Here is a 22,457-nt window from a genome sequence, read left to right as displayed (position 1 = left end):
GGCAGTAAAATCCTGAAAGCCAGCAGTTTCTTCAAGAAGGGATGCCAAGAGCACTCGAAGGCTCAAAGCTTGTGGTATTTTACCTATAGTTTGCAGCACAGGGGACAAATGATAGGATTTTCATTAAACTCTAGCATTTTTAGAGACAAACTGTGTTTTTTACAAGTCACATTGACGGTCCTGCAAAAGTCGTCTTCAAGAGTTGTTACTACACAAGAGCTGTGTGTGCAGCTCTGGGTGATTCACTGCCCGCTACCTGTTGCTGTGGTGGGATCTGCTCTGAAGGACAGGCTGGAAAGTACCTTCTAATCTTCTCCTATTCCTAAGACCCCTTCTGAGGCCTTCTGTCCTATTCTCCTTTGGCAGTCACCTCACTTCCATGTAGCAATAGCACATCTCCAATACCTGAAGAAATAAGTTCTGCCAAGTCTGCCTATGCTGAAAGACTTTGGGAGAGAGGTACTTTGTGACCTCGGGTTCCCTGCTTACCGGTGTGGCTGGGGGAATCCCAAACCTTTTCTTCAGCACTTCACATCTTGGGCTACAAGATACCTGGAAAGCAAAACCTGGTAATATCCCTTTTCCTTTCTCAGAGTAGTCTCTAGCTTTAAAATACCTCCTCCATTCCTACAGTAGCAGCACTTCATGGGAGTCCCTTCTTCTGTAGTCGGGAAATTGGGAAACACAAATATGACACAATTACCTTCAATTACCAAAAATATTACTTTTATGGAAGAAAAGTGAAAATTTGACTTATTCCAGATCTGAAGCAGTGAGAGACACATAGTGAGATTAAAGGGGAGTTTTCAGTGCTCACCCATGGCCTTCAGAAAGGAGAAATAATCATGTTACTGCCTTTCCTCCCAGCTTCACAGCACTTTATATCCTCTAATCTCACACACTGAATCCTCTGTTTGCTTGGGCTTTGGAGATTCAACAACCCCATGTGCAGTTAGCACTGAGCAGGACTCCCCATTACCTGCTGGTTTGATCCTGGTCACAGCCATAGATGTCTGCCCTGCCTCTGTACACACAACACGTACGTGAATCAGATACAAATTCAAACGCAAAACACGGTTCCACCCACACTCTCTGCAAAAGACAAACTCATTCATAGCAATGAAAAGTGCAAAGGTAATTCAGTGTTTTCCACTCGATCCCAGGCGATGTTTCTTAGCATCCCTTGACACATCCCTCCTTGCACACTGGCCTCACTCCCCAAAAGCTATTGAGATGCTTGTTTTACTGAGTCCAAGTCTCCTTTTGGTCTCCAAGGCTCTTCTACCTGTGTTTCCAGAGAGATTAATAAATACTGTGCACACCGAACTTCTGTAGGGCCCATAACAGGAGCACTGGTATCCCTCTAAAACATGTCAAGTTTGGGTTTTTTGCCATCCCTTCTCTTTGAATGTATGACTGCCATCAGGCCAATACCAGCTGCATCCCTTGCAGACAACATCCATTGTTCAACCTGGAGGGCCATGTCCTTATTTTTATTTGAATGATTCTTCTCCTGTCCCATAATACACAAGGACCCGCAACGGTTTTGCATTTGAGCTCCATCTGGTGCATCTCGGCTGCATGTAGCAACGTCTCAGTGCCCATCCCCGCTGTGTAAGTCCTCCAGGAGGTCAAGACATCACCATGTCCCAGCGCTGACTCATGGCTGTGCTCTCGCAAGGGTTGATGACAAACTCTTTGGTGCTCTCATTTGTGTCCCCAATCGTCTCGGTGTCCAAACAAAAGCGTGAAGCTATGTGTTCGATATGTGACCCAACTTTACCCCATCGCTGAGGAGAAACACACAAGAGAGGAGAAACAGGGGTGAACAAGCTTCCTCCTTGTTATGCTTCTACTGTACTGTTCCAGCATCAGGAGGACAGTCGTCACTAAACTAGTCCAGCATCCAGTTGTCACTAAGCCTTTGTGGCCTGATGCTGGAAACTACAGGGTTCCTCAGCCCACACCCAGCGGAACACACGCTGAGCATTTCTCCCATCAGAAGCACCCTCATTTCAGCTCAGTCTCTGCCTGCCTTCAGAAAGATAATACACTACTAACAGCTTTTTCCCCAGGTCACTGGTTCAAATGCCAGCTTGATGATTAACTGCAGAGAAGTGTTAGCATCTGCTGACTGACTGGCAGCCCGTGTGAACTAAATTGCCAGTTTTGGTTTGACTTCTGCAGATAAGTATCCAGATCACCACCCACACTAATAGACAGCCTTATCAACACACTCATTTAAGAGGCAAAGGGCTGAACAGGCCAAAGTCTCTACTCCCAGATAGACTGTGCTTCCCAGAAGAACGCAGAGCTCATGGGCGATTCGACGTGCGGTAATACTATGCTGAAAGAAAGGGAACTTCAAAGGAAACGGGGGATCGATGAAAGGGCTCACCTGCTTGTTGTCACCTTCTTTGCAAGGTGACAGCAGCACCTGGGAACCCGGGAAGAGGGTGTACACAGACAGGCACAGCTGCTGCTGGCGGACTTGGTGGTTGTATGTGTATGTCCATTCCTGCAAAGAGGAAGAAAAAGAGAGAAGGCAAGAGATCAGGGTTGATCCTTGGTATTCTTCTACCTGGAAAGCAAACACTTTGGCTTGGATCCTGTCCCCTCTGAAACCAAGCACAAACCTCACGGACTTCCAGAGGCAGCAGGACAGGTCACTAGGATGCTTCAAGCCTCCCCAAAACTGCAGCTGTCATTGGGGGACTACATGCACCAATGAAAATGCCTACAAAAGCTGCTGGAAGAAAATGGTTCATGAGGCAAAGTATTTCATAGCCAGAACCGGGCTGCGGTTGGGGAACAGGGGGATGGAAAAACAGCAAAAGAGAGGCAGAAATGCTACACACAATGTGCAATCCTCTTCTTGTGAGGAAGAGCAGCAAAATGCTTTGCAGCTGGCAGCGGGAGAGAGAAGCTGATACATAGCAAATGTTTGCAGTTCCGAGGATTCTGTTCCCAAATATGACAAAAATCAGGGATAAAGCTCCCTTTGTATCAAAGGAGTGGGATCAAACTCCAAGCATTTGATGTACAGGTTTGCTGTGACCGCTGCTATTCCTGCTCCCCTGGGCTGTCTTGGAGGCTTTTTTCTCATGCTGCTTTTCATATTCACCTGCTCTTTATCAGCCCATCGGCCCAAGAAACAATCTTTGGGGGAGCGGAGACTCTTTGTGCTGTGTAAAGCTTACCATACAACAGGGGCTCTCTGGGATTATCCTCTTTTCCACCCCTGGAATGTTTTTCTTGGGAGGAAAAGAGAAGTAGCTGATAGTTTGACCAGGGTTCCCAAATATGCTGATCAAAGCATCGGGCATGTACAGATACACTGCTTAGCCCCGAAGTATTTCATGGAAGTTTACTCCGACATTTATTCCTGTTGAATGGTTTCTATCATTCACCTGCACTCCTGTTACCCAAGAGCACCTCCTGAGGGTCCGAGACTGCCCAGGCAAGGGATGTCTCCCTCCTGTTTCTGTGTATACACAAGCAGACAAGAGCTGCTTCGGCCTACGGGACGCCGCAAACCGTGCTTTTACATAACCCTGGAGAGTGACTTCAGGAACAAGGTCTTTTGCTTATAACTTTGTGTGGGCATTAACTTTAAAATTAGAAAGAGCAGGGCTGGAAGAGGTTTCTGAGTGCCTCTAGCCAGGCTGCAAAGCAGGATCAACTCCTGCTGTGTGAGTGGCTCTGAGATAGCAGTCAGGCGAGCAGCAGTGGGAGCAAATGGAAAGCAGGCTGCTGAGCCGCGGCAGGGCAGGTGAGCAGGACTGGAACACAAAAAGCAGCTGGCTTCACTAGCAGAGGGCAATAACCGTGCTGGAGAGAGCAAGGCCAGGGAGCAAGAGGGTTCCTGCAAAAGGCCCCAAGAGCCAAGCACACGCCTTGACAGGGTACAGGGTATAAGAACTGGGAAGGCTGCTGTGAAAGAAAAGATGCAGAGAGAAAGCAAAACAGTTGAGAGCTCAGATATGGAGGAGTCAGAGCTCCGGGAGGAGTGAAGTGAGCAGGGGTGTTGGCAACGGAGGGGAAGGCAGCACTCAAATGTATGGCTGTGTAGGCTGGGTCTAGAAAAATGAAGGGTAAAAAGTGCTCCTGGGAGACTGAGTGCCGGAGGGGGACGTGAAGAATGGCTGCCCTGATCTCAAAGCTGGGACACCTGCAGCTCCCCCTGACTTCAAATGGTGGAGGCTTTGGGTTGCATTAGCATGAGTTATTAGAGCAGGGAAATGCTTCCACCCCTTTGGTATTTGTCACCGTCAGCAGCTCTAACTCCTCTCCCCGACTTCAAAACAGACAGCTACAGGCATTTAATTCCTGGGAATGTAAATCCCACTTCACTGAGGTTCTTAGCCACCTGGAAGGGAAAACATGCTTTTGCACAGCAGACCCAGATCCACAAGGACATAACACTGTGATCCTCACACCCTGTGTTGCTTAGCCTACTACTCCCCACCAGCTAATGGAAATCAAACCCGGCTTTCTGAACAGCCTGCCCCCAGGCTTCTCAGCAAGAGCTGCCCAGGATTTCAGCGCATAACAAGCATTCATTTTCAAAGCCGCAGTCTGCACCCGAAGGGCCTTCTGGCAACTACTTCTCCTTTGTCAGACGGAGCAGAGCTTACCTGATCCTACAGTGAACGCGTTCCAGACATCCCAATCATACACGCTGTCAGCTGCTGTGTAAACCACCAGCCCGGGAAATCAGGTGCCAAATTAGTCCTGCATCTGTGAAGAACCAAGCCCTACGGGGCAAGCTCCAACACCTGTTCTTGCTGCCTGCACTGCTACAAGCTGCTTTGAAAACCCACTTTACATTTTTAACCAATTGTTGGTCATTTTAGCCGAGGACAAGGCCTGAGCTGCACCCAGGACGCTCCACAGCAACAAGCTAATCCTGTAACTCGTGTATATGTTGAATCCCCCAACTAATTCAGCCCATGGGACTTTTTTGTTTTGTTTGACCCCTTAACCTTCTTTGCTTCCTTGCTTCACTAAGGCACCTCATGGACGACTGCTCCTCCCAAAGGTTCCCCATGGTTTTTTTTCCAGGCCAGGCTCTGTTCGAACCTTCCCGATATTCACATCCTCTCAAGCAGGAATACCCTCTCAGTCGGCAAAGTGCCGTGGGATAGACAGGGTGGTGGTAACCATCTCTCCTAAGCTGTTGTTCATCATAAGAAGTGAGGCCTTCAGAGCTAGATGCATGCGTCCGTTGGATAACTGACCTTGGATCCTCCCCTCTTGCCCCCAGGCTGTCCTGCTGCTGTCTTTATCTGAACTGACAGATTTTCACACGGCTCTTCTATTTTGGCAGAATGGCTTTTTATGGAAGCCAGTCCTGTTGCAAATGTTTTATCCAGTTCTAATCATGTCTTGTCTCTTTTCAGCCCTAGATGAAAGCCAGAGAAAATGATGCAGAAAATGAAGAAATCTGGGGGGGGGGGGGAAGTCACTTGAACACCACAGAATCCATTAAAAGCTTTGACTTAGAATACAGGCAAATGGCCATGCAAATTTTTATCTTAGCCCATCTCTTCCCCTATTTGTATCAGTTGGGATGAAAATTCCTGCTCTTTTTCCCATGAGAAACTCCTTTATCTTCCAAACCCTGGCACACGGAGCACTCCCGCGGCCAGCACAGCAGTAACAACGGCAGAGCTTCGCACCCCGGCAGTTTCGGTGAACGGGGCAGCCCAGGGTACTCCTAAGAAGGGAGACCTTCGAGGAGCTAACACGGCTTCAGGGCTGCAGACTGGCCTGAAGAGATGCCAGCGGGGTTGAGAGCCGACCCCTGGCACCAAGGTAAAACAGACACACGAGGTGAAACCGAGATCAAGATTTCCTGACTTTTCAAAGACAAAGCAGCTCCTGATGAGGTGGTGGTAGAGCAAAGAGGAAGAGGTTGGACTGGGCGAGCAGAGCTACCACCTGCACACCACAACCAGCAATCCCCCTCCTCCGAAGCCTCAGATAACGCTAGCCCCCATCTGAGGCTTGCGACTATTTTTCAAGGCTTTAGCATCATTCGAGCAGGCACCTGCCACTGTTACTCAGCATCATTGTGAACTGAGGAAATTGTTTTAAAATGTGACCTTCGGCGTGGCGCAGCCTGGGTGGCAGAAGGAGAAAGAAGCCCCTCAGCCTCGCAAGGAGCAGCCCCGTGGGAGCCCAGCACTACGTGACAGAGCAGTACGTGCTCTGCTGCTGAGCAAGCGGTCAACTGTACCCTAAAGCTGGGGTAGCAGCTAGAGAAAAATGTTTCTGAAGAAGCCGGGAACAACCTCAGCCCTCAATTATTATCTTTTTAAAATCACAGGGAAGGATTTCCCAAGGCACGTGACTCCACGGGTCACCTAAGGATACCAAAGCACTTCACTCATCAAAAGGCCCTGGGATGCAACTAGCTCTTACGCACGTCTCAGGAGAGGGAAAGCAAAATGCAAAAGGCGCCCACGGCAGCCTGGGTGCAGAGATGACACTAGTGCCAGCCAGCCCCTCTGCTCTGCTGGCTCAGCCCAGCTCCTGAAGCTCTATCTGGCCTACAGCTGGGGCAGGACATGCCCATGGAGGAGCAGAACGAAGACTTTTGAGGGGAGGAAGGTCAAAGGAGAATTTTTATGGTTGAGATGTCTCAGGAGGGACACTGGCAGGTTAGTTTGGGTAGATACTAAATGTTCTCCAGTCAAATGTCTATTCCAGAGACTAATATCAACTGACACTTAGTTTGAAAAAAACTCAACTACTCACATGTTTATCAGATAGACCAGGACAAAACTATGATCAATTATTTTCCCTCAGATGCATTTCTCTTGTGAAAAACTAAATCAATCAGTTCATTTAGCAAATGCGACACAATAAGACATAGAGTACCAAGGCTCTGGTGGGCAGAAGCAAAGGAGGAGCCCGCTGTGCCCTGGGGATGGCCAGCACTGCACAAGGTCTCTGCCAGTCACTGACTCAAGAGCAGGTCCCTCTGAGAGCCACCTCAGGGGACGGAGCCTGCTCTGACTGCTACCAGACCTTTTGGAGAGGGAAGGGCCGAATGGATCCCAGGAATGAGAAGACAGAGCTCTCCTACACAAAGATGAGAGGTGGTCTTCTGCCTCAGTGCTCCTTTTAGTAATTCAGGAGTAACACCAGATGCCACCAGGGAGGGTTTGTGAGATCTGCTAGGGGTGTAAAGCCTGATTTCACTGCAGTCACTCTTCTCAATTTACCCAAACTGTGGATGTGGCCAGAGGGCTCACAACACCCTTCCCCTGCACTACAGATAGAAAAAAATAAAGAGCAACTGATTGTCACCTGACAGCTCCTGTTCCTCTCTCCTCAAACCATGGTGAGGTATGACAGCTGAGATCTTCTCACACCCGGTCCCAGGACTTCATGCATGTAATGTTGGTAACGGGCTTGGGGAGCCTAGCAGGGAGACAGCTACAGAAGGGCAAGCAAGCAACTGAATGAATGCTGCTTACCCTGACAATAAAGGATCTGGATGGCCAGGATATTTCCATAGTACTTAGTGAATGCCAGGAAAGCACAGCTTTGATTTAGCTAAGCCTATTTTTCAAATAATGAAGCTTAGGGTAAACAAGATGTGACTTCGGTATGTTAAAAGTGAAGATTATTGCTCTATTCTGGGATATCAAATACGAAACTAAGTAGCATTCAGGACTGCTGCATAATCTATCCTACACAGCCTGGTGACTATAACCCCCATGTCATCCACAAGTTCAGGTGGCCTTGTAACAATTGTGTAATTAAAATATAAGTTTCTATTCACAGTGAAAATGGAAATATCCTGCTTTCATCTGAAATATTCTCCACGGGTACAAGTAACAGAGAACTATCCTAGAAAGACAGAGGAAGATAAAAGGAAAAGGTTTTTCTTTATTCCTGCCTGTGTATTGAGTGCAGCTATTCAGCAATCCATTTGTAGTGCATTTTTCCGTTCCCCTGCAGAGTTAGGAGTTGCCATCCAGTGGGAAGTGTTGACCTATTGCAAACTGCTGCAGAATCAGAATGGGAAGATGAAAAGTTTGTGGCGTGAAAAATTCCAAAAATTTCCTGCACATAAATGTCAAAACAAAATGTGTTTGATGGGAATGAAACAATCCAACTTGTTGGCATGACATTTCTCATTTTAAAATATCATATCAAACTGATATTTCAGAAAGACCAACGCCATTTCATTTTGAAAAGCTAGCTTGCAGCAGCATTTTCCATTCTGATTCTCCCAGATTTTTTAAAAAAACATCTAATTCATTGAAAGTTGCAATTGTCACTAAAGTATTTTCTTTTCCTTCAGCAGAGCTGACCCTGCAGAACATGATGACTTGCTCTCATCAGCTCGCTTCTCTTGCTGTTTGTGTAAAAAATCCGTGCAGCAGTGGAAGAAAGAAAAAGAATTCTGCAGCCTGGAAACCAGTTAAACTGTAAGAACTGTAACTCTGTGGTACTTGCAGTTATATTCAGTATATTTTCTGAACTGACTAAAATTCAAGTAGTCATTGTTGATTTTACCAGATTGTGAAACAGATATTATTTTCCTGACTAAAGGCAGGCATGCAACTGCATGCAAAAGAGACGCACATAATGAGATGCTTCATTTGCACATACAAATTAAGGACATTTGCAGCAGCAGCTCCAGACCTGGGCCTTTTATATGCATAGCTACCTGGTTTGAATGCGTAACCATGAGGGTTAAGGATGTACAGTCAAGTGGAAGCAAGCACACCGTTGCCTATTAAATTACTTCACGGCACCCTGAAGAAGCGAGTGATTGTTATTCTCCCTGTTTTATAGATGGGAACAGCGAGAGAACTTACTGACGTGCCCAAAACCACAAAGGGAGCCTGAAGCAAAGGCAGGTTTTGAAGCCTCGTCTTCAAGGGTCTTGCTCCAGCGACAACGCTGCAAGGCACACGTGCTTGCTCTTGGCTCTAACATTTCCTAGAATATACTTTTGAGAACACTGATTCATACAGCTTTTTCTCGTCTCAGTGAGACTGAAAAAAACGAGATCGAAGAAACTGTGATCATCCTCATTAAATTCTCACTAGTTTAATGGGCAATCTAATACGGAGGGAATGCAGGCTATGAAGTTATAAATACCATTGCGATCCAGTGCATTTTGAAAGAAATAAGGCTGAAAGATGAGAGGAAATTATAGTTTTCTTTGTCTCTCTCTGATCTCTGCGGATGAACGGTGCGCGGTGTTCCTGAGTAGTAGTGAGTGCTCAGTGCAGGCTAGCACAGAGGTAAGTGGTCCACCCTGTACCGCGGCTCCTGCACCAGTCCCTGCTGCCTCCACCGAGGTAAGGAGGACTTACCAGGGTTTAACTACATGCTACCTTAAGAAAGGGGTTGGCAGGACGGGTAATTCTCTAACAGAGCTTTAGCAAACGTAGGAAATCACCTTGAAGCTGCCCCAGACCCTTCTCTCCAGCCGGCATTACGGGGATAGGCAACGCATCTTACCTGTGCTGTTGCTGCCGTGCCTTTGCTGCTGATACAAGGATTTAAGCTCAGGACGGGGAACTCTTGGGCTTCAGACTTGTGCGACTCCAGGCAGCTCTGTCTTTGCCTGATCATCCCAGTCTGATAGAGCGATTCCTCGGGAATCCTGTGGGAACAGCGTGAAAACAACACCCCTGCTCCCCCAGGCACACAGAGTGCACAAAGGGAGGCTCGGTGGGGTAAGAAAGGGGCAGTCGTGCCATTTCACCTTCCGAAAATGAGAGTGACAAGATCTATTACAATACTGAACCACTGAGAGCAGTACATGGACGGGGACGCTGCAGAAGCAGCGCTCAGAGATGGATGGATGGCCTTTATAAGAGGAAAAAATAAATAACACTGCACAAGGCAAACACAGGAGCAAGGAATAGACTGTGAGCAGGCTGAAGGTCAGCCTTCAGCTTACAGGAACGGGGAGCTTTATAACAAACCACCACAGAGCCCTTGCATTCCCTGTGAAGGCTGCTGTGCAATGCCACACATGGCAAAAAAAGCAAAAACCAGCTATAAATCATTTACACACTGTGATTCTGCACTCGGCCATTGCAACAGCAGGTCCCTCGAGGTATCTCCAAAACTTTTGTGAGGATGGCTCCTGATAGCGACCGGGGGAATGGATGCAATGGTTTCTGGAGTAATTTTGGTGATTAAAAGGGATCTGTGTAAATTATGCAAAGCTTTAGGCTAGGAGTAAGGCAGAGCCACCTGAATACAGGTCATAAACTCCTAGAGTGGATGGTTTCATACCAGAGAAGTCTTGAGTATCACAGAACAGTGTGAAAGGATTGGAAATTAGGTGTTTGTTTTGTAAGCAAGAGTCATTAATTACTGAAACAACCCACCAGAGGCTACTGTGGATTTTCCATGTTGGGATACTTTTCTAAGGAAAACTGGCTATTTCCTTATAGCTCCTGTCCCACAGCATGGGCAGGGGGATACCTGAGGAAGCCCCAAAAGCTAGGAGAAATAACTGGTGCTTTGCTCCTCACCAGCCCTGCAGCAAAGAGCCAAGAAGTCTGTAAGATTTCTTAGAGAATGCAGGATCTCAGATGAACCATCTCACACCATGAGCAATCTGTGTTTAAAGCCAGCATAAAATTCACTACGCCCTTCTGTGAAGCCCAAGGGAGGGGGTGCCTGTGCCTCTGGGGCAGGGGGAGGTGTGGGGACTGGAGGGGCAGAGGAAAGCTCTGTGGGGCAGGAGGGATGGGGCAGGTGGAGATCACACATCCATACCGAAGTTCAGGATAAACGTTTTCCAGGTACCACTTGAAGCTGTGGCATTTCAACCTCTTCCGCAGCTCCACTCTGCTCTGGACGCTGTGGGAAGAAAGTATCATAGAGATACCATGGAAATCACGAAGGTGAGACCCAAGGCACCAAACAGGGAGGCTGAGAGAAACCCAGCAGATATGCACAGACAGCAAACATATGAGCATCAGCAGCTCTATTTTCTGCTCTCTTCTACATGAGTTTTGGCAGTCGTTTTGATCTGTCTCTTTGGAGGTCTCACCTGGTAAAATAGCATGATGACATATTGCCATTTTAACAAGGAGCCTGGAGTTTGGTGGATGAAAAGGTTCATGGAAAAGTACAGTCATTTAAAAATTATTAGTAAAAAAAAGTATGCTATCTACTATATGCAATAAGCATTAATTTAATATATTAATGTACTTGGAAATTATTATATGCTATTATAAGTTACTCTTAGTTTACAGGACTACAGAAGGCCTTGATTTCCAAGGGCACCTAAACACAGCTTTAAGTCAGCAGCACTTAATCGCACGGTGAAATCCTTCTTTCTTTCATTAACCAGGGCAAAATTTCTGCTGAGGGATCATGCTGTAGAGTGACAATTTCCAAACTCCAGCTCCTCCTTGGGCCAGCCTCTACCCGTGGAGCTGTTATGAGCTGGCATTTACAGAGCAGTAGGAAGCCTCCAGTAGCTTCCCTTCGCATAGGCTCTCTTCTCTACACCCTCATACATTTAGCAGGACAGAGCTGTTACTTCATTCGCTGCTGGCGGATGGGAAGAGGGTATGAATTCAGTGGAAATAGGTTAGTCACCAGGACTTCAATTTATTTATCTTGGAGATTGAAGAGTAGCCACAAGGAATTTGGGTTTGGATTTGGAAACCCTTGTGGTCCAACGGAAACTTTCTGAGGAACGGAAGAGCATATGACACTGAAAAATCAACACGAATACTTACAGCCCTCCTGACAGGGAGGCGTTTCTGACTGTTCACACAATGAATGGCAAACTCCCCGCATACAAAGCACTTGCTCCTTTCCAGTAAAGCCTTAGCAGGCCCCAAATTTGATGATTTTCCTACCCCTCTGCTGCCAGCGAGACCTCTGGACTCTCCCTGCCAAACTCTGTTCTGGGACCAGCACTACTCGTACCTAACACCAAGGGCAGGACACAGCAGAGGGGGTTTTCCCCCCACCTCGATTCGGTTCACTCGCTGGGATGAACTAGCGCAGCATATAAACTAGCTGTTTATACGTTTCATTGCTGCGCTCATAGCATCTGCCTACCATTAGCATTTAATTGAGCGTTACTACAGAAACAACGCAGGCGGGTTTCCGCAGCAGGGCGACGTCACCGTGAACACCAACTGCAGCAGGCAGGGCACAGGCAGGGCGCAGGCAGCAGAGAAAGACACTTACTTTCCATAAGGCCTCCCTTGGGCTGCGGGACGAGCTGCGTAATAGTACTGCTTGAATTCGTCCATCCACACCTCCGCGGTGCGCTTGGTGTTTCTGAAGGAGGCAACGAAAGATGGGTGAAACCAAAGAAGCCTCTGAGGTGACATCTTCTAAAATGCACTGAGTATTCCATCCCACTCTCCTCCCCTCCTCAACTTGGTCTTTGGCTTCACCCAAACCACCTTTCAGTCAGCCCATCCCTCACTACTAGAGAAGATACTCTTCCTCCCCATTACTCCAGGGACCAAACAGAAAAGGCAAAAGCTTGGGTGATGAATTCACCATTTCAAACACAGCTGGATGCTTTGCATCCATCAGAATCAGAAGTGCAGCCTCTCTTAAGTGTCATCGCCCAGGTAGGCATGCCTGGGATTTTATTTAGCGGCTGAGATGGAGCTCTAAAAAGTGACCCAGAATTTGCCAAAGATTGAAGGCAAGTATTTCCTTTGCTTCAATCCTGTATGGACTCCCCTGCTTTGCACCCCTGGATTTCACTGGGGCAAATCTCGGTGCTCAAAACTTAAGACAAACCACCCCGATTACAGTGCTGTAGCATAAATGTCAGTCTTCCACATCAGCCAGGTGTCTGCAGAAGGTTTATGAACCTCAGGAAATCTGTTGACTTCAGATGGCTCTAACTCTTCTTGCAAATGGCTTTGTTGCTCCGTGCCTATCTGCCTATCCCTGCCCGGGTCAGGGGAGTCCTCCAAACTACCGCTCCAAGGCAGGCCAGTGCCTCCAAGCCATTGCTACCACACCGCTAGGCTGTAGGTGCCACGGGGCAGGCTCTGGATCCAGCCAAGTCCCATGTGGCCACAAAAGGAGATAGTCTGCACGTGAAGCCAGCGTAACACTGGAGCCTGAGCTGTCTCTCGCACTGAAGTAGAGGCTGTGTGGGGAAAAAAAAAATCAATGTCTGGCAGAAAGGTGCAGATATTTTTTGCTAACATCTCTGTTTAAACAGAGGTACCACATAGCATCAGGTTGCCAGAAGCTGCTTCTCCTCTCAGTCTATATACTACAACATTAAGTTTAAGGCTGATAGATACCATAAGGTTAATAAAATCCCAGCTTCTAATGCCTACAGATATGTTTCTCCAGGCTGCTATTCAGTCCCTTGCTGATTCATGGTGCTTCTTCCTCTCTCTCTCTCTCTCTAAGGCCACTACAAGAGTCTAAGTGCTCTTGCTCAAGAGATGCCTAAGCCATGGTGTCTACATCTGTGTACCTAACCTTCCACAAAGTGCAGGGTTTTTTTGTCTGGCTTCCTGATCTCATTTGGGTTTATAAGAAACATGGGGATAAATGCCGAGGCTCAGACCTAGGCGTTGATTCAGACCTCCCCAAAGTCCCTGTGCGCCTGTGCCTGGGGCACAGCCAGAAGAGCCGTACCCATTTGAGCTCCCCTTGCTCCTCCTGCAGGTGATGCAATGCAGACTTCGCCTTTTCACTCAGGTTTGCGGCAACTCCAACAGTGGAGATTTTGCCCCATCCCAGCCTCTTCTGTAGGAGTCTCATTCCACTACTAAAAGCAAGAGCCCTCCCGCGACTCTCAGATTTGTGCCCTCCTCCTTGATGCCAGCAATGCCCTGTGTCCCTCACCACCGTCTTTTTGGAGCAAGGTGACATGGTCCCCTTCATGCCCCACACGCAGCGCGGCTGGAAATCGCGTATTAGATATAACTGAGAGATGCAATTTGCGCTCCCCCAGTTTGTTGTTTCATGCAAAGCGTGGAGAAGCTGCAGAGAGCCCCGGGTCAGTGACAACCCCGCTGCAGGCGGCTGGTTCCTCACCAATACTGTTGTCGACTCTTTATAACACTGGGAAAGCCACACTAAAAGGAATACCTGGTGTGTAAACACACACAAATGCAGTTTAGCTGAGAAACAACCCTGCATTAAGTGTAAGCACCCCCAGTATTTTTCTCTGTCATTTACTTAATGGACAACCTTCAGCCTCACGCTCTAAAAGAGTAAGAAATCCTTCCTGACTTCACTAGCTGCTCCCATCATCTTTCTGATGCTGATTCCCACTTCTGGACTACCTCCTTCCTTGCCTTGATCTTGGCCCATTTCAGCCATCCGTTTCAGCACCTGATTCAGTCCCTGTTCCCATGTGCGAGGACAGGTCCCTTTCAGCTGGGACATCCTGGCAGTTCCTTCGGTGTCCCCACCAGCAAGGTGCAGCCCATTGCTGCCTCTGCTCAAGAGACAGCACCAGCCCGGAGGCGAAGGCACCTGCGCCAGCACGCTGCTCAGAGATACATCGGGAACCAAATTTTCTGGTTCAGCTGAGCCACGCTCAGCCCTCAGCTAAGGTCACTGGGTACGGACAGACATTCTGGCAGCCTGATTTCAGGTCATTATAAATGTGTTCTGACAACCTTAGGGTCTGAACCATTTGCTGTTACGGTAGGTAGTGCTCAGGGAGATGCTGGGGCCGTCCCTCCATTTCTGTGCTGATGAAAGGTACCGTGTAAGTGTCCTACTTCTGTCATATTCTCGACACTGTAGAAATCCTAAGGGAGAGTCATACTGACTTGCGTTTTCTTCGGCTCAGGAGATTCCTGCCCAGGGATATTTCAAAGTTTTCCAAACAAACTTTCCTCCCCGTCTTCTCTGCTTGCCACTCCCCACAAGGCAGCACCTTATCAGTATCACAAAAAACAAAGTAAGCACAAAACACTTACTTTATGTATGTATTGGCATTTCCCTCTGGAAAGACGTACGGATGTTTCTTCCGGAAGACATGTCCAACGCGGCTGCAGGGGATGATTTCCAGGCTCCCTCCACACATCCACACACGGAAAGAGATTTCTACAAGAGAAGCAACTTCAGCATTTTGTCTTTCTGTCCTAGAGCAGGCTGGATCCTGGTGTTACCTCTCACTTCATCCTCCGCCACATTAAACTGGGATAAATCAGTTACCGGAGGGACTTTCCTAGGCACAACTCCCTTAAAAGCGCATTTCAAAGCTTCTTGCAATCTGTTTAAAGTCAGCGCACTTGAAACCTGCCTATAGCGCAGCAGGTGCTATCACAATGGCAAAAGCGAGACGGTAAGTAGGTCCCTTTTCATGCAGCCCCGCTTACATCGCAGAATCATCTTGCCAGTTTTGCGTTCCCCTAATTACTCCTGCACTGCCTATTTCGGAGTCACTTCCCTCCAAAGGGCTGTCAAGTTCACTGGAAGAGGCCATGAATTGTGTTTATTAATGACTAGAACCATCATTATCTCTATGAATCCACCATTGATTCTGCAAAGTTTACGGAGAGCTGTGCATCCGTCAACTGTCCCAAAATGGATAGGAGCTTATCCTGCTCAGCGCGTACTCCGAGCCGTGAGCGCCAGCGTTGTGGTCCAACAAGGCACACACCTTCACAGAAGCAAAGGTCAGTGGTGGGAGGGATTATCCCCCAAAAATCTGGATAAGCTGTCAGTACGGGAAATGTCTCCCCATTGCCCCAAGCTGCTCCCTGGCCGGTCCGCGGGGCCCTTCTGGAGGAAAACGAGCCTGTGGCACAATTGACACCAGAAGTCACGGGGCTCTTGGCAGGGAGCTGGATGAAATCCTAGCTGGCGAGGTAGGACGGGTGAGCAGAATGGCTGATCTAATGGGTCCATCTGGTCCTAACGCCTGTGAAGCTATGAATCTGCAGCTATATTGTCAGAAAGTCATGCTTAGACAGAACCAGCATGGAAAAGAAATGAAATTAAAAAGAAAAGGCTTCTGCAGTTCTTTGCATCCTATTTTATCATCTGTTGACAGTACAGACCCGCATGTAGCATTTACGTACTCCAAAACGACAAATTCCTTTTCACTCCCCTCCCACCTTTAACTACAGAAGTCAGACAAGTGGCCACCCATCATCTTTGCCAGCTCGTGCTCCTGGTAGTCCCCTCACATACGCCAGCACAAGTATGACTTATCCCCAGGTTGGATGTTGGCAAGACAACATCGCACCTGTGGTGGGAAGGCCATTTGGGCAGCATGGACAGGAGTCCTCCTCCTCCTCCTCCTCCTCCACTGCCAGCCCTCCGAAAACAACTCAGAGCTTCAAGGAGCAAAGGAGAATTGGAGCCCGGACCTCCCAAGCCACCTACTCTCAGCACCCGTGGCTCAGCCACGAGGTGCAGGTTGCTGCAGAGGTGTGAGCCGGCTTCACAGCGCTCCCGTCCCTGCTCCAAGCACACCCGCCTGCTCCTGAGCCGATGGAAACGGGAGGCTGGCACAGCCACAAAGCCCTCTTGCCTGGATGCCCAGGTCCAAAATTCGAGGCTTGAGCCCATCCCCAACAGCTGGCCTTGGCAGCAGAGGTCAGCAAAGGCTGGGGTGGGAAAGCACGGCAGGGAGGAGAAGTACTTTTTCCCAGAAATCCCCTCCCCTTCCCTTCACTGCTGTGTTTACAGGCAAGAGCTGCAATAGCAGCTGGAGCCTCACCACTTTCCCCAGCTCTGGGTATTAACAGGCCAATAAAACGCGCCCTTGTGCCGTGTCCTGGTGCTATATTGGGAGCAACCTTAATCACAGCTGCAGGGAAATGAGATTACGGCAGGACACGGCCACTCTAAGCTGCTTGCGCTCGGTTCCCCTCGCACGTGGCTGTTGCTCTCATTTGCCTGCGTGTCACAGCGCCAGCCACGCTGCCAGCGCTGCTGAGTAAATCAGAAGGGTGCCCGATAAAGGGGGACAGTCAGCTGAGCAGCTGTGAACCGCAGCGTGGCTGCTGTGTTGTGCCTTCCCCTCCTCTGGTCCTTCTGCTCAGCCTGGGAGAAGAGCAGCTCCCTGAAGTGCTGCAAGGGAAAGACTTGCACCGTTCAGTCCTCGCCTGCTCTTAATTTAAAGCCTAATGAAGAGGTGAGCTGAGGTGATCTCTGTGCACTGCGAACCGGAATGAGAACACAGCGCTGGGGAGGCAGGAGATGGTAAGGAGTCTGAGCTCTCTGTTTCAGAGGTGTTGCACCTCGCAGACCCTGCGCCAGTCCCTGCAGAAGCAATTAAAGCACAGGTTTCGGCAGGTAGGGATGACCCACGGAGCCATCAGTGGCAGCTAACAAACAAGGTCTCCAGACAGGCAGCCGAGAGCTAAATGCCTCGAGAGGAGGTAAACTGAGGCACCGGCCAAGGCATGGCACGGGGCCAGCTCAGGGGAGCAGGAACCAGCAGTGCATTTCACCTGACCCACCAAGGACGTCTGCAGTGTGGGTGGCCCCTCCGAGCCAGCCCCAGGAGAGATGCGAGCAGCACGCCTTGGGGTGCATTGGGCTTGGCAAAATGCCTTTAGTGCTTCTTGCTGGCCTGCAAGTCCTTCTGCCATTACTCATCAATTCATCTACAGGGGATTAAGTAAATTTAAGACGACAGAAACCTACAATGTCCTCCTCCTAACCCAAACACACTTACTTTTTTTTTTGCCTGGTCTCCCGGCCCCTCTAGCTGCCCAGTCAATAACGTTCAAGGCAGCAGCAATGCTCCCCAGCACCAGAGTCCTGCATCCCCTCAGGACTAAGCTACCAGAAAGAGCACAGTTCACCGCAAGCATCCAAAATGAGCAGCCGCTTGCTCAGCTCCTGCCCTCTGTCCCCTGCCCAAAACTGACTGGGGCCAGCAGTCACAGCCGCCCTCGCCTGTGTGCAACGGAGAGGTGGGACACGCCGCCCTCGACTGCTGCGCCTGCAGGAGATGCAGCTTTGAGCCGGGCACGCTTCTGCTCTCAGAGCGATGGGCAAGATGGGATCTGCCCTGCTGCTCAGCAGACCTGCACGTTTTTGTTGCTGCGTTAACCTGTCAGGCCGATGCCCCGAGGCAGCGTTACACCCCGCAGCGCAGCCAGCGCACGTTCGGTTGGGACCAGCCTCCCGGAGCACAGCACCAGTAAGGGAAACACCACGCTCCGTAGGACAGGCCATACCCACGCGTAAGGAGCGCAACGCTTGCCGTTGCAGGGCATCGGACAAGCTGTCAGGATCCGGCTTCCCCAGAGGGCAGGCCGCCCCGTCACTGTTCATCTCCCAGGAGCAGCTCATGCTGGCTGCTGTCAGAGGTGAGTGGTGAGCAGAGACGGACAGTGGGTCAGGTCCCTCTCCTCCTGTCTAGTTCCCTCCCTGAACGCTTTGTTCGGGCCATTGATCCAGCGGGGGAGGTGGGAGGGCTGCGCTCCCTCCTAGGTTTCCTCAGAGCCACCCCACTCAGAGGAGCAGATGCTTCGGGTCAGACCGGTGGCAAGGCACCCACCCACAGAGAGAAAGCAGGAAGGCAAGAGATGCTACTGCATAACAAGATATAAATAAATAAAATATGCTGGAGGAAAAAGGCGTGTGAAGGAAAAAATAGTGTCAGGCAGCGGATGGGTTACTGCAAGGCGGCAGCATCTGTTCCCCTGGATGACTGACAGCATTGCTGTATGTGTTAAGACACAAGATCCTTCCTTGCTAGCCATAGTCCCCAGAGGTGTGAGCTATTAAAGCCAGGTTCTGATCTGTCTCCCTGACATGGAGTGCCTCCCCCTTCTTTCACGGATACAGTCTATTGCTCTGATCTGTGGCATCACTACGGCTTCAAAGAGAGAACAGCCCAGCCTGATCCAGCTCCTCTTGACGTGGGGGACAAGGGACAGGCCGTCACCTCTTTCACGTGCCCTCTCAAGTTTGCATGCAGGAGATTTCTTGCCCCATGACAATGGGAAGAGGTGACTGAATTTAGGTCAGCTCTTCACCTTTTTTTTTTCGTGCAGGAAAAAATTGTAGTGTCAAGGAGAGCCTGACAACGCTTAGCCATCTAGCGATACAGGAATGAGTAAGCAGCCATGTTACTTCGCCAGCTGCCTGCAGCATGCCGATGGAGCTACTGTTTCAGGCACTCTGCAAATTCAGGGAGGCACTGATGCCCCAGTTCATAGCTTCAAAATGCTGTTGTCAGACAATGGAATAAGACACCTCTTTGCTTTTTTAACAAGAAAATAATATCAGGAAGTAATAGGAGGGGGTGTGTGGTGTGTTCTCAACTGTCGGTAACACCAAAGCTGAAAATTCCATGGTTTAGGGTATTTACCTATAGAAAATCAAAGTGGTGTGGAAGGCAGGGAGTCCCAAGTGCCAACAATTGCTCGCTTCCCATCATGTTGGATCCCTTACTCACCTCAGACTGCAAACCTATGAATGTGAGGGAAACCATGCAGCGCATTCAAAGCGAAGTCCAAAATGACCTTGTATCCATCTGGCATGACTCAGGAAGAGAAGCCAACACAGCAAGGTGTAGGAGGAAGAAGAGTGACTCACCGAAATTCTCCCCGCCCCAGATGTCCATGGCACTGTCGTACTTCCCCAGGTGGTTGAACCAGGCTTTGTCAATCACAAACAGCCCCCCGGCAATGATGGGAGTCCTGCAGAATGGGTAAGGGAAGAGGGGGGACACTCAAACACCGCTGCAGCACCTGGATGCACAGAAGCAGCCCTTCCCTTTGCCTCCTCTTCCCTCGTCAGCACATTACCTGTGCATCTCCTTCTCATCAAACAAGGACAACACACCTCAAAAAGCATCTGAGCCTTTCTTTCAGCTGCCTTGGTATTTTGCTGTCAATCATAAATTGCCTGGCACTTAATGACTGGCTAATGCACCCGTCAGCACTACTCCTACAAGCCCAAAGTTCACAGCCCTGATTGTAGGCTTCAGCATCAAAAATGCACTTAGTGCTCAGGGGGTTATTCACTCAGCTGGGCTTTTTGCCTGGAGCCAGCCTGTTAAGAGCACCATTCTACTGGGGAGGGGAAGGCAGAGCCAATTCAGAAGGGCTTTTTAAAAGCCATCGCTAGCTGTGTGATCTTTATTTCAAAACAGGGTTATTTTTCATTCTTTGGATTAGCTAAGAAAACTGCACAGAGAAGGTCCATGGAGGAGGGGAGGGCAGACCCAGAAGACAGCTCGAGGAGACTCGCCCTTTACTGGCACAAGTCCTGTCTCCATTCGGTTGCAGAGAGTGTGGATGTCTTAGCATAGGCTCAGGAGGAGCTGAGGGGGGAATGCTGCGCCCGGGTGAGTCCCCACAGTGCCCTACATGGCAGGACGACCAAGAATGCAAACCCTCAGGAAGCCAGCGAGAGCTCCTGTTAACAACAGCATCCTAAGGAGCAGCAGTGCTTTGCTCTCCTGTGAGCTTCTGAGGCCCCGAGCTCCCCCCAACACTTGGTGTCCCTTCATGCAGCACACCCCAGCGCTTCACGGCTGGAGATGCAGACACCAGCACTCGGCTTGCTGCCAGGAGACTTTCAGCAGAACGAGGGACTCCCTCCATCCCACGGCATGAGGACAGATGGCATCTCTCCCGTTCAGTTTTGCTCTCTCTCCTGCAATTTCTGAGGAGCCTTCAGTGACGTCCAGAAGAGTAGCGCTGATCTGGAAAGGCTAGACTAGGCATCACGTTTTATCAAGTCGGCCAAGGACACTGCCTTATTTTTAAGTGATAGGTGAGCTGAGAGAACCAGGAGTCTAGAGGACTGGGGTTTTCCCCTAACCATATTCAGCCTCCTTAGCACTACCAAACCACAAATAACCATAAATATACCCCTTCTATCTTTGTGGCACCTTCAGGCTTAAATGTTGGGAGGTGAAGCTGTACTGCAACCCCCAGGCGAGCCAGGAGCTTGCTATAGGTATTAGAACTTCAGAGCTGTCCTGGAAGGAATATCACACTGTTACAGTGCATGGTAACACACATGAGGTCAGATGAGACGCCTGTCCTGCCCCACGTTCCTCAGGTGCCTCCTTCCCCCTCTGGACTTACTTAATGGGTTCGGTGGGATCAAGTCGTTTAGCTTTCTGCTCTGAGGAAAGCTGCTCCCATTTGAAATGCAGACTCCAGTCAAAACCTAAAACCAAAGTAGAGAGGTACCATGGGGAAATTAGAAATGGCAGTGGATTGGGAGGCAATGCAAGCTGCAGAAGCCATGTTTGATGGAGTATTTCAAATGACTTAAGCCTTGGAGATGCAGCTCTTGGGAGAACTATCCAATGACTAACATATTTTACTACTGCATGTGAACAAGAAACAACATACTGCATTACAATTGCAAAGTCAAGCACTCCAAAGACAGGAAAAGTCAGAATTAAAGCTGCTGCTGAAACCTCACTTTGTCCCCTTGTGCACACAGATACACGCTCTGATGGATATTGTGTGCTACAAATAGCACAGGCATACTAATAAGCGCTACAGTCGCATCCTCCATTTGTTGCCTAGACATCCCCCATCTGCTCTTCTCGGCAGCCCGGCTTTCAGTGCTGCCAAGGGTGGCTTTGACATGACCCTTCTTTCCTGCCTGACTGCCTTATCCACTGTAGCAAACACCATTCCTCACGCCACGCTCACCTGTCTCAAAAACAGCCTGAGAACAGCCAGCGGGGAGCACTGAACAGTGCTAATGCACTTTTTGCAAGATAGCAGGAGCCAGCAGTGTGGTGCAGAGCCACCAGCTCCTCGGGCCAGTGCGTGCTCACACCACGGGATGGACACCTACGGGGCATGCACACCACTTGGACTTACCTCCTCTGAGGTCTGAGGAAGCCGCCACGTACGCAAAAGTGTCCAAGTTGATGATGTCAATAACGGGGCTGACCACTCGGGTAGAATCCTGGAAAGCAGAAGCAAAATGACCCAAGACTTCAGATCACACTGCTCAAACTGGTCAAGGGATGCTCTAAACTCCTGGAGACACCAGGTGGCTTGAAATCTTGGTGTCATTCAGGTTTGTCAGGGACAAACGCCCACCACTGCCTCGTCCTCATCAGCCATCTCATCAGTTCAACCAAGGAATTAATGGCAGCAGCAGCAAGTGGCAAAGGTATTGATGGGAAGGCAGGCACCGTCTCTCCTAGGAAAGAGGACTGCGTGCTGCTGGGCCGCTGAGCTAGCATCTCTCATCGGCTTTGGCTTCACCCACAGTCTCTCCCTCCACAGGCTGTGCGTGTACTCAGCGCCGAACTCGGCTGGATGCAAAGCTCTGTCTGCCTTTTGCTAATTCACCAATGTATTCCCCATTTGCCTCCCTTAAATACTTGCTGCTGGATTTCAGAAGTCTGGTGATAAACAGGCAGTTGAAATGACAGAGGAAAAATGCAGGCAGTCAAACAGGTTAAATACAGGCATTTTTCAAATGTACCAACTATGGGGATACAGTTAGAGTTTTGCTAAAGGTGTGAAAGGGTTAAAAAAAAGGGAGATCTG

The 22,457-nt window shown here is 49.4% G+C and overlaps 1 protein-coding gene across 1 annotated transcript in view; it reads right to left on the bottom strand.

The window, feature by feature from the left end:
* Positions 1 to 712: 712 nt before the first annotated feature.
* Positions 713 to 22,457, bottom strand: part of GALNT14 (polypeptide N-acetylgalactosaminyltransferase 14) — a 97,736-nt gene continuing 75,991 nt past the window's right edge. The window contains exons 7-15 of the mRNA XM_054822313.1: positions 21,777 to 21,864; positions 21,021 to 21,105; positions 19,519 to 19,622; positions 14,931 to 15,057; positions 12,202 to 12,294; positions 10,768 to 10,851; positions 9,493 to 9,637; positions 2,399 to 2,518; positions 713 to 1,790 (exon numbers count right to left, since the gene is read on the bottom strand). Coding sequence (XP_054678288.1) covers positions 1,632 to 1,790; positions 2,399 to 2,518; positions 9,493 to 9,637; positions 10,768 to 10,851; positions 12,202 to 12,294; positions 14,931 to 15,057; positions 19,519 to 19,622; positions 21,021 to 21,105; positions 21,777 to 21,864 — 1,005 coding nt within the window. The 3' untranslated portion in view covers positions 713 to 1,631. The remainder of the gene's footprint in view (positions 1,791 to 2,398; positions 2,519 to 9,492; positions 9,638 to 10,767; positions 10,852 to 12,201; positions 12,295 to 14,930; positions 15,058 to 19,518; positions 19,623 to 21,020; positions 21,106 to 21,776; positions 21,865 to 22,457) is intronic.

This window comes from Grus americana, chromosome 3 (assembly GCF_028858705.1).
Source record: "Grus americana isolate bGruAme1 chromosome 3, bGruAme1.mat, whole genome shotgun sequence".
Taxonomy (NCBI): Eukaryota; Metazoa; Chordata; class Aves; order Gruiformes; family Gruidae; genus Grus; species Grus americana.
The sequence above is the reverse complement of the archived record's forward strand: the minus strand, read 5'-3'. Positions and strand labels throughout refer to the sequence as shown.